This window comes from Acomys minous (assembly GCF_964271855.1).
Source record: "Acomys minous genome assembly, chromosome: 3".
In the NCBI taxonomy this organism is placed as follows: Eukaryota; Metazoa; Chordata; class Mammalia; order Rodentia; family Muridae; genus Acomys; species Acomys minous.
Window position 1 is genome coordinate 31,709,772 of NC_140485.1, and position 12,599 is coordinate 31,722,370.

A 12,599-nucleotide genomic window follows, 5' to 3' on the forward strand; every position below is an offset into this window, starting at 1 on the left:
GTATGGACCTCACTACAAAACTAATGAGCACAGCTAGAAAGTTTTTAAAATACAAACCTCCAATGAAAAGAACTGGCGCTCCTTAAAGAAATGATGACTCCAAAGCTAGGACAGGCAAAGTATGCACTGAGCACGGTAAGTTTGTGATACCAGGAAGGAAGTACTCAAATCCAAGGGACATACCTAGAAAACCAGTATGTTGGTGCTTCCAATGGCCAAGTCCAGGGAAACTGAGCATTAAAACACTGACATTGTTCTACTGATGGACACTTAGGCTATCTCCACAGTAGAGTGGAGAGTGGGATATTACTTTCTCACATACTCTGGTGCCTCACCTTTGACCATGTCCCCTGGAGGGGGAGACCTGGTGGCACTCAGAGGAAGGACAGCAGGTTACCAAGAAGAGACTTGATACCCTATGAGCATATACAGGGGGAGGTAATCCCCCTCAGGAACAGTCATAGGGGAGGGGAATAAGGGGAAAATGGGAGGGAGGGAAGAATGGGAGGATACAAGGGAGGGGATAACCATTGAGATGTAACAAGAATAAATTAATAAAGAAAAAAAAAAGAAAGAAAGAAACAGTAAAAAAAACACTGACATTGGGCTGGAAGTCAAACAACTATAAAAATGTATATAAATATGACAAGAGAGCCCTTTTACCACATACCAAATTGTTAAAGGTGAGAGAAACTATGGTAATAGAGAAACCATTTGGCAAACATCATAGTAACTGTTGTAGATGAGAATTATCAACAAATGGGGGAAATGGTGAATATATTTCAGAAAGCAACAGTATTTTCAAGGCCTCAGAAATCTCCCCCAGAAACCCGGCAAAACATGTTAGCCACATGTTCAGTTCGTCTCACCAACCTCCTGACTGAATGCACAACTTCTATAAAACAAAAATCAGCCCCTGAAAATATGTGGGTTGACAAGTGATGTCAGGGGAGCATATCTTCCTCATTTCTTCACTGTTTCCATCTTCACCTTTCCCCATAAAGTCTTCAGTTTTCAGGAAAACTGAATGGGAAAAGAGAAGTAACTACAGCTCAGTTTATCCAAAGCCAATGCAATCCTAACCGGGTTCTTCACCCCCAAAAGCCCTTTGTCTTCCAAGCAGAAAATGCAGCTCTTTTGAGCAGCACATCTCATGCTCTTACACTAAATGCTGGCCCAATTGGGCTAGTTGCCATGTATTAACAATTAACAATTATACATTATTCACTTCAAAGCTCTTTCTTTCTAGTGAAAGAGCACCAGATACACCTAAGATATCACTCATACAAAATTTCATCCACAACATAAAATATAAAGATACGAAAAGGGTACTTCTGAGCAGCTGGCTACGCGAGCACGCCTGGAAGGACCGATCTGGACCATCCTAGGAGGGAAGCTGCATCCCCACCAGGCGGAACGTGCAGAGGCCCTGGAATATGCTCTGCTATCCTCCCCACTTTTAAATTTGCTTAAATGATAAGGGAGCATAAGTAAATTTGATTTAAATAAATAAATACTCTGGTCAAAAAAAGAAAAAAAGAAAAGAAAAGAAAAGGGTACTTCCTTTTGTTTTAAGCTTTAAGAGACACCAACCTTTAAGATTTGAGAGATAAAGTTTATCCTGCCACGTGAACTTCAAGATATATCAGTCAGCAAAGATTGTAGCTACATACACCATGAGACTTCAGAACTGTAACGGTGAGTGCACATGAAAAAAGTGTCTCTTATAAATGAAGTTTCTCTGGGCTGGAGAAATGGCTCAGCGGTTAAGAGCGCTTTTTGCTCTTCCAGAGGGCCTGAGTTCAATTCCCAGCACCCACATGGGGGTGTATAGCCATCTATCATGAGGTCTAGTGTCCTCCTCTGGTGAGAGGGCATACATGTAAGCAGAACACTGTGTAGGTAATAAGTAAATCTTTTATAAATAAATAAATAAATAAATAAATGAAGCTTCTCCCCCTCCCTCTGGGGTAGGAGTGGGGGAATTGTGTTCCTCACAATTAAATCGTTATCACCAAGCCCTGCATTACAAAGAGCTAGCAATTATTTCTAAAAATTGAGGAGAACTGCTTGAGAATGACGCAGGTTCTATTCATCTTCATCCTTAGTGCTCACCATGTTAACACCTCACAAAACTTAGCTCCTTTCCTTCCTCTGGTACTTCATAAATGCTCAACAAATGTTTATGCGTTACTTCATTCAGTGTCAATGCTAACGACTGTGGCAACCCTAGAAGCAGTGCAAAATGTGGGAGATGAACTATATTTGACTAATAAATGCTACAGCATCCTCATTTCCATCTGTCTAACTGCTACTACCAGCCTGCCATTCCAATGCCGGGAATGATTAAGCTCTTTGGGTCTATTGCACTGAAACATTTATTTAGTGATCTCTCAGATACGGAGACCTTAAATAATGGCTTTTAATTAAAGGATATTTCCTTACTGAAGCAGACATAAACTTTTTTTAACATGACCTGAATAATGGTATATCATTTATTACTGGGCTCTAGCATTTTGCCATCCAGTAATAGTTAATTCTTCTAACATTACCATTATCATTTTAAAATTACATTAAAAAACAAATAAACAAGAATCTGGTCCCTGAAGTGCTCAGTGATTCAGAGCACTTGCTGTTCTGGGAGAAGATTGGTATTTGTACCCATGTCAACAGGCAGTTCACAATCCTGTTACTCAATCTTCTGGCCTCACTGGGCACCCATACACAAGCATACAAATAAAGACAGAATTAAATTAGAGAGTGAGAAAAAAAACAACAATAAAGCACAATTTAAATTATCAACTGGGCACCCAGAAGACTATACTGATGACTGGCTTCATAAAGGACCACCTCAAGAAAACAAGCAAGAATTATTTGGAGATTAAAACATTTCAAGTCCACTCCAGGTTGGTTTTTGTAAATTGTTTTGTTTTGTTTTGTTTTTCCAGACAGGGTTTCTCTGTATAGACTTGGCTATACTAGATTTGCTTTGTAGAGCAGGCTGGTCTTGAACTCAGAGACCTGCCTGCCTCTGCATCCCAGAGTGCTGGGATTACACATGTATACCACCATACTTGGTGGGTTTTGTAATTTTTAACTAATACAGGACAGTTTATATGTGCAGATCATTGCAGATTTTTAAATTACCTAAATGGTTAGTGCATAAAAGTAATTAACTACAAATAGAATTATATAATAGAATAAGTCTTACTCAACTGTTTCACATTTTTATCATTAAAAAAAAAAAGTAAAATTGAAGGTTGGAGATATGACTCAGGGGTTAAGGGCACTGGCTGCTCTTCCAGAGGTTCTGAATTCAATTCCCAGCAACTACATGGTGGCTCACAATCATCTTTAATGGAATGTATATGGAATGTATACGAAGACAAAGCACTCATATACATAAAATAAATAAATAAATCTTTTTGCTTAAAAGTAAAGTAAAACAACTAAGATCATCTTGAAATTAATGATGTAATGAATAGAATAAGTCAAATTACAAAATACAAAGTGCTAGAAATCATCACAGCCACCTTCTCATTCTATCATTGAGGAAACTGAAATTCTAAAAACACATTTCAAAAGAACACTATACGCATCAGACAAAGCTTAAGACTGTATCTCTCACTATTATGAACACAGATGGGCCAAGAGATAAATAGAAGCAGGTAAAAAGACAAAGAGATCAGAAAGTAGAAATGTCAGTAACTTGGAGAAAGGTAAAATATCACAGGAAGGAAGCCAGAGTCTCCTGTCTGATCTAACCAAGTGTAAATCCCAATTATCATTTACCAGGCTTCCGTTTCTCCATCTATAAAATGAGCTAACCATACCTACAGCATAGGGTTGTTGTATTAATAAGTTCATTGATTACATAAATTAATTCACTAATTCAGTTCAGTACCTGGCACATATAAAAATACTCTAGGACATTTAATCAAAATTCATTATCTGATATTCAAGATACCAGTTAAGACTACAGCAATGTCCAGTTTAAGCACCACTCTCTGAAACTAATGAGTGGAAGGACAGATTGGAACCACGAAAGTTGTTTCTGTTGTTGTTTTGGGAGGCGGCGGGGGGTGTGGGGTGGGGGGTGGGAGGATATTGCTTCATAGACTTCAATACTCACACTCTATCTTAACAACCTGATTATCCCAAGAGAACAGTTAGCACATATATACCAGGAACACAAACAAGAACAATCATGACAGCAAATACTTGGAAACATCTCAAATAACCTCAGGAAGGAAAGAAAATACAATGTGGTAACAGAAGGAGTATTACATAGCAATGCTAATAAAATTTTAAAGTGCATCTTTTTTTTTTAATGGTTATATGCAACTGCAGGGTGGCTCAGTGGTTAAGTGTATGTAGTGCTTTTATAGAGTTTAGTTCCAGCACCCGCATCAGGCAGCTCACAACTGCCTATGACTCTTAGCTCTAGAAAACCCAATACCGTCTTCTAGCGTATGTGGGCTCTGCACTCCATGTACAACCCCCTACACACGTATATAATTAAAAAGATAAAATGTTTATAAAATAGATATCATGTATGTACTGTAATATATTATAATATAATATTGATTTTTTTTTAAATCAAGGCCTGTGGTGAACATTTTAAGTAAATATATTCTTTTAATAGAGATCAAAAAGCAACAAAGCACTATTTATGCATACCATGGGACATTAAAATGTTTGAGCATTTTCTCTGCAGGTATACATGTGTGCTGGCACCTGTGGACATTAGTAGCTGGCACTGTTTCCCATGGAGTTAGGGATTGTGTGGTTCTGGAAACAGAACCTGGGTCCTCTGCAAAAGCAGCAAGTGCATTCAGTTGCTGAGGCATCGCTCCTGTACCCATAAAAGATATTTACTGACTTAGGGACAGAGCAGAGAACAAGCTAGCATCAAATCTGTGATCCTCCTAGCGAGTGTCCTAACTAGCTAGGATTACAAGGTGTACACTACCTCACCCTGCTCAATTTCCTTATTTTTAAAGGAGGACTGATGGTAAAACACCACGTCAAGAATTATTTATGAGAAAAAAAAGAATGATTTTTTTTTTCTCAGAAGAGCCAGGCACTGGCGGTAGATGCCTTTCATCCCAGCTCTCAGGGAGACAGAGGCAGGCGGATCTCACACAACATTCCAGAGTCTCCTACTTCTGTACTAAGGCCATCAGCTTTGCAACGCGGAGACCTTTCCTCACCAGCTACGGGAAGTTTCCCAAGCCTCAGTTTTCTTATCTTTATATAAGGGCAAAGTCTACTTAAAAAGTAGTTGCTACGAAGCCTAAATCTCCATCTCCTCAGGAGGGCACTATTGGACACCAACCCTAAGCCACCAGGGATAAGAGGCAAGCCCTCTACAACTGAGCTACAGCCTCAGCTCTTTTGTAATCTAATAATAACAATCCCTCAAATATTAGCTGTAATTTAATTTTGTATTTGGAATCACTAAGAATACAAAATGAATCTAAGATATTTGGAGATTGATTTCAGTTTAAAAAAAAAAAAACAGAATATGAAGTGCCATTAAGGAAGTTATTTCTGAGTTCACAACTTAATTATCTCAGAATAGCAGGCTAAATATTAGGAACTAATGTTAATATATATTAATTTTTTGCTAGAGTTGTTTATGACCAAAATGCCTACACATAAACTGACTGACTTTTGGTAGGCCCAAATAAGATTCTAACAGATTAAACCAAGAATAGTTGAACAGTGAAATTCTGCCTAGCAAATCTTTTTCACTAGTAAGAGATCTTAGCTAGATCACAGCTTACAAAAACACAAACTGTTTACCTATTGAAATAACTGAAATTGAAAAGGATCACTTCCCCCACAAAAGTAAACTTCTGACCCCTATACAGTGATACTTAAACCCTCTTGAGTTGAAACATTAAGAAAGATGGCCTTTCCCCCTTAAACTGAGGGAACATCATCAAGTCTACCAGTACTTCCACTATGTGCTCAGAGAGATATTAAGACCATTCATTTTAACAAGCCCTAGCTGAGCAGTGGTGGCACAGCCTTTAATCCGTGGGAGAAGGCGGAGGCAGGAAGAACTTTGAGTTCAAAGCCAGCCTGGTCTACAGAATGAGTTCCTGGGCAGCCAGGGCTACACAGAGAAACTCTATCTCAACACCTCAAAAACCCAAAAACAACCAAAACAAAACAAAAAACTAGAAAGAAAATAAAAAGAAATCAGTTTCAAATCAAAATCCAAAACTAGGCATGCCATGCACATCTTTAACAGGCCCCAGAAAAATACCTTTTACAGAGTGGTGGTCTTTTTGTTTTGTTTATTTGGTTATGTTTGGTTTTTGGAGGCAAGGTTTCTCTGTGTAGTCCTAGCTGTCCCAGAACTTGCTCTGTAAACCAGGCTGTCCTCAAACTCAGAGATCCGCCTGCCTCTGCTTCCTGAGTGATCGGGTTAAAGGTGTGCACCACCATGACAGCCACCGCCACCACCACCGCTGCTGCCCTGCTTGGTTTATCTCACTGGCTTCCCAATACCAGTTTTGTATCTGCCTATTCTTAGTCTCTGCCCAGAACATGGATGAAAATGTTCACAACATGTTAATATTATTTTGCTTGTTAAAGGCAGAGGCAGGAGGATCTTTTGTGTCTGTGATACACTCACACACAGTCTCTCTCTCTCAAAAAAAATTTTTTTTCTTCATTCCAAGTATCACAGACACAAATTTCACAGATCTAATGATACCAAACTTGTCATAGAACAGTATCCAAATGCTGCAGAGTAGTGGAACACTTTACCTGTGTTAACTTCTGAAACTAAATTAATGTGTGTTATACAACAGTGCATAAAATAGTTAAGTTAGTTATGCAAATGACTTATGAAAGATCACTTTAATCTATTTATAATGCAGCATTTCAAAATAGTATAGATATCCTAAAACTTTTTTTAAACAAACATTTCTACTTTATAACCCAGCACATTTTAAAGACAGTCTGAATAGAATTTCATTCTCTGTAAAACTAGTATTATAATTCTCAAAGACTACTAGATAAACATTTCAAAATCTAAGTATCTCATATATCTAGTTTTTCTTCCACATGTGGTAATAAGAAAAATTAAGGAGTGGCCTTACTAGATTATCTCAAGGAAAAAGCAACATATACAAAAGAAGAAAAATTCAACGTTAATCTTAAAATACTGTTAAAAAAACCAGAACAAATTTCAACAATATTAGACTGGTAAATATTAACCTATATCATACATTAGACATACAGTAGTAGCCACTAGAAAGTCACACTCTAGAAAGATTAACTAAAACATAGCAAAATAGTCATATATGTTAATCTACTATAATATCCGCTATAAAACTCCATGACACTCAGAGAAGGTGAGGGAGGGTGTGTGTGTGTGTGTGTGTGTGTGTGTGTGTGTGTGTGTGTGTGTGCGCGCGCGCGCGCAACATTAGTTATGTAATTCTTAAGTAAAGCATTTTTCACAGTGCTTGGCACAACATGAAAAATCCAATATATGAATGACATCATTAAAATCACAGGTAATGGAGTATACAGTTACCGTTAGTCTTTGTTATCTCATGGTGGCACAGCAAATAAATTATTTGTCTATGAACTAACTCTTGTTCTTTGCATAGGTGGACAAACTATTTCTCAAATTGGCAGTTTCGACCCAAATACAACTGTTCCGGAAAGTCAGAGAGGAAAATGCAGAGCTCTCTGTATCGCTCTTCCACCACTTACTGAGACCTTCTTAGTCAAGGCACCCTAGTCGGAGCTGGGTTGTCAGTCTTTCCCTCTTGGATACTTCTGTCACTAGCAACAGCACACATTAAGGAGCCTCTAAGTTTTACTCTTTCCCCATCAACGAACTTCTTTATTATGGTAAACACTATGGAGGAGCTGTAAAAGGAAGAAACTTCTGAATCTTTGAAATTGATAGACAAATTACTACCTTTTGTTGATACAGTATACAGCTCAAAGGCCAACACAACATTTACTCCAGGAATATCCAGGATAGCTTTAGCTCTCAACTATTATTTCTAGAACTTGAGAAAATATAACATGTTAAGAATGAAGCATGCAGTGCATAATGAGCATTATGAAATAAGGGGCAATAACAGACATAAAAATGACTAAATGACTATTATGATTTTAAAACTGACTATAATTATGGACCAAGTACACAATAATACAGGAGGACAGACTATTGGAGAACATGGTACCACTGAGTCTTCTGGGAAAAGAATATTTCCACAAGTTTTTTTTTTAATTCTGAGCATGCTAAGATATAGTTTAAAACCATATGATTCAGGATCAGAAAGTTTCGTGTCAAAAAGGAGAAATGAAGTTGAAGGCGGGCAAGCAATGAAAGCTCAACTGAATTCTAAGCCAATTTTACATAAACATATATTATAACTGTTACTCAGCTCCCCAATGTTTCTTTCTATTCAGTTCTAGAATACTTCTAATCACATGTGTTTAGTTTATGCATAGACATACATGAGACAAATGGAAGAAAATGCATATGGTCACGTGCTCCCACGGTGAGGTACAGTTTTAATGAAGCACTAAATGATATTACCAGAAAATTTGCTACTGACAGGAGAAATGGTTCTAACCCATGTTATACAGCAAACTTATCTCAAGTGATCCAATTTTAATTAACCTAGTTTAAAATTACTATAATCCCAACTTGCTATTAAAAAGCCTAGTACTGATATGGCAGGTAGTTCGGGCTTATTTAAGCACAATAAACAAATGCTTGTTTTTTCAGCTATTCCACTCAAGTGCTTTGGTCAAACTGGCAAAGGGCATTTAGTATGATATTCACTCAACAAATTACAAAGGCCTTTGTATATTATATATTTAAGTGTTCAAAACCCTATTTATCAAGTTTAATTCATTATACATAATACAAGTACATCTTTATCTACTGGAAACATTTGAAGTATCAGTTTCTGTAAAATGAATAGCTTTCAAAATTAAAATCTTATCACTAGTTCCTTTATTTGTGGCATAAAGCAGTTTACTATAGAGTACATTTACCATCTTTTGAAAAGTCAGATTAAAAACTGTTTTATTTCATTTATTTGTGTGACTGTACTGAATGCACAGGTATGTGTATGTGGAGATCAGAGAACAACTTGTGGGAGCAGGTCCCACCATTTAAGTCCCAGAAATGGAACTCCGGTCATCAGGCTAGTGGGTGTAAGTGCCTTTACCAGTGGAGTCATCTTACCTGCTGAAAAATCTTATTTTTAAACATGAAATTGGAACAATCTAATGCTTAATCCTATTCTCATTCTTTTTTTTTTCATTTGACATATAACTGTTAACATGCCTTTTACACTTTTACATAATACACTTTCCACTAATTCTTGATTAAGTATGTAACAACCTCAGTTACTTATCTCTACACACACACACACACACACAACGCTTTTTCAGAATAAGACTCTAAAAAGGCCTTACTAAATTTTAGCACAATGGCTATCAATTTTTAAATTTTAACACACTCTTTCAAGAAATTGATGATTTTCAACTTCTTTAAATGGCTAGAAACAAAAAAATAAAGCAACAAAATGTTAAGAACAAGTTCTACTGTAATCAAATCCCTATGAACGATTTAAAAAAGAAAAATAAGAAAGAAAAAGAATGAATGAATGAATTCAGGGCCATTTTAAATCAAAGCTACAACCGTGAAGGCTCTGCTCTATCTCTTTTGCTTCTTAATGTTTGATTACAAATAATGAATTTCCATTTCAAAACTTTACCTATGTTAAAGATGAGATATACAAATGACCAGATTAAAAGGGACATTCCAATAAATTCACTTTGTGGTTGAGCTATTACAGCACAAGAAAACAACGTCAGCTCTGGCAGCAATGATTACCAGATGAACACAATCATTTCCTAACGTTAATTAAACAAACAAGCAAACAAACAAACAAAAAAACACCTCCCCAGTTTTACCCTATGAAGAACCTCTCAGAGGACAATGCATGCTAAAATAGATTACTCTTTTCCTATCCAAACTAATAGTATTACAAGGCTCCAAAGGAACAATGTATTTAATAAGACAGGCTATACTTGTAAAAACAAGGTTTAAAAATCTGAATGAATAATTTCCAAATTGCCCATAAGTACATTTAAGACTGGGGGGGAGGGGCTGCTAGTTCCATTTCAAAGCATGAGTATATTGAGGATTAAAACCATCGGAAATATTTTTTCATTTTAATGCAACAACGGTTCCATCCACTGAGCTCTCTCTCACACACCGATTTACACTTTCAATTTAGCATAGTACCAAAAAGAAGGCCCGTTCTGAAACAATCTAATCTACTCCTGCATTAATCCACACTCCATCATTTGTACCTCGGCCAAGACAAGGCAATACTACTTTCTAACTTACTGAACTGGTAAGATGTCGTTCCATCTCTAAAATAGATTTTAAGGTTTTATCCCAGCTGCTTTCTTGCAAGATACTAATAAAAGTTCCCGTCATCCCTTTCAGCATTTCTGCAGTTTCCCTCCTAGCCCAGCACTATCTCAGACAGGCTTCTTGATCTCGCTCAAAATAGGTCTAGTCTGCGGAAGGCAGTGACAGTGTACTGCACTGTGAATGGACAGCCAGGTATTTTATGAATGGAGGCGATCACGTGATCCCAGCACCTCCCCGAACTGATATTTCCCACATAACTGTGTCAACATTCTGAGAACTGGGGTAGTTGTTTGTGTGTGCGCGTCTGTTCTCAGATTTAATCTAAAACTTCAAATTCTCCTCACTTTCTGAACTCAAAAATCTACACAAAGACAAGCAGGCTTCGAATGCTTTTCTTAGGAAAGCCTTTCAACTTGTCCAAGGTGATGGATGTTTAATTATTTTTTTTTATGAATGGAGTGCTATGCAAATGAGGGCGATTCACAAAAAGAGAGAACATGGCGGCCACTTCTGCTTTTAGACTGCACCGACTGCAGCAACCCACCTCCTTCCACACCCGCTCCTCAGTGTGTTCTTTTACAAAGAAGGGGACGTTGCTCGGCATTTTTCTAGCTATCTTACGGTAAACGGGCTTCGGCACTGACCTTTAAAGCCCTCTCGAGAAGGCCTGAGTTGAGGAATGCGCTTTATTTAAAGGAGTTGCCTTCCGAGGACTAGTCTTCACTTAACTCTTCACAGCCCTCCAAAAACAAACAAGACTTGAACTCAATTACAAGAACACGGACGCCAATATTCGGCTCCAAAATTAACTCTCTTCTCGACAGGAAACTCTTATAGCAAGCACCATTATTCCTCCAAGAAGCTGCTTTGTTAAAGCAAAATATTTCAAAGCCACAGTGCTTCGTCTGGAAAACCTAAGGACTGCCCCAAATAAGCAGAAACTTAAAATCACGGAGGAGGCTCAGATGAAGTCACCAACGCGTTCGGCAACGTAAACCGTGCTTTATCACAGACCAAAGCCAAACACTAGCCTTCAAAATTCTTAATCGCTCTGTTCTTGATGAAGTCCGGTTCAATATTCGCAAAGGTTAAAAAAAAAAAAAATCAACACACACACAATAGCTCAACTTCGCCTTACACTCCAGGTGTCCTTAATCCAATTTAATTCTTAAAATGTTTCTCTAACCCTATTTTTTTTCCTCTCTCCCTAGAATAGTATAGGTCATAAGTTTAAAAAGTGGGGCGGGGGGCGAAGGCTTAATCGGTATTTAAGAGTCACTGAGTCATCGAATTAGGATTCGAGAGCCGTTTGCGGCAGGAGGTGCTCCCACACGTTAGTTTCCGAGCGAAATAGCTGTAAAGGCAGGGCGACTGGATGTTCAAGGTGTTGGGGGTGGGGTGGGGGTGCGCCGGAGTGAAGGGCAGGCAAAGGGTAGTTTCTACTCCACTTTGAGCCACCCACAGTACTCCGTCTCGGAGACGTCCGAGTGCTTCGCCGCCTCTGCACTGCACTGCACTCGATACCCTTCCCCAAACAGAGAGGCGAATGCAAGAATGGGAAGGGGGTGCTGCCATTAAAGAAAATGGCCCGACATATCGGGCATCTATCACCTCCCGGGCGGGACGGGCTGGGGGAGGGGGCTGCCCACGGGGGCTCCACCAGGCCAGGGCTCGCTTACTCGTTGTCAGAAGTTGCCGTCTCCTCGCTCATCTTTCCCTCACCGTGATCCGCTCAGGAGATGGAGGAGCAACAGCAGGCGGGGAAGCAGCGGCAGCGGCGGCGGCACCGAGGGGCGGCGGGCGGCGGCGGCGGCAGCCGGCGGGGCGCGCGGGCAGCGGCTCGGGGGCCTCACCATGGTGGACGCCTCACCCGGAGCGGCGCCCCGCGAGCCGGGCAGCCCGGCCACCCCCGCAGGGGGGCGGCGGCAGCGAGCGCGGCCGTGGCGACCCCAGCGGTTCGCCGCGCCGAGGCCGGGTGCGATGCCGAGACGGCGCGGGCGGCTGCGGGGCGCTGAGGGGACGCGGCCGGTGGCTGAGGCGGTGTTGCTCTCTCAGGGGCGCGGCGACCGCCCGGCGGCGGCGGCGGCGGCGGCAGGAGCCGGCGGGGGGCAGCCGAGCGCTGGCTGCGGGCGGCGGCGCGGTCCCGCCGAGGTGCCGC

At 39.9% G+C, this 12,599-nt stretch overlaps 1 protein-coding gene across 1 annotated transcript in view; it reads right to left on the reverse strand.

Moving 5' to 3' along the window:
* SPRED1 (sprouty related EVH1 domain containing 1) overlaps window positions 1-12,253 on the reverse strand; it is a 75,782-nt gene extending 63,529 nt beyond the window's left edge. Inside the window, exon 1 of the mRNA XM_084775920.1 lies at window positions 12,121-12,253. Coding sequence (XP_084632046.1) covers window positions 12,121-12,152 — 32 coding nt within the window. The 5' untranslated portion in view covers window positions 12,153-12,253. The remainder of the gene's footprint in view (window positions 1-12,120) is intronic.
* Window positions 12,254-12,599: the final 346 nt, after the last annotated feature.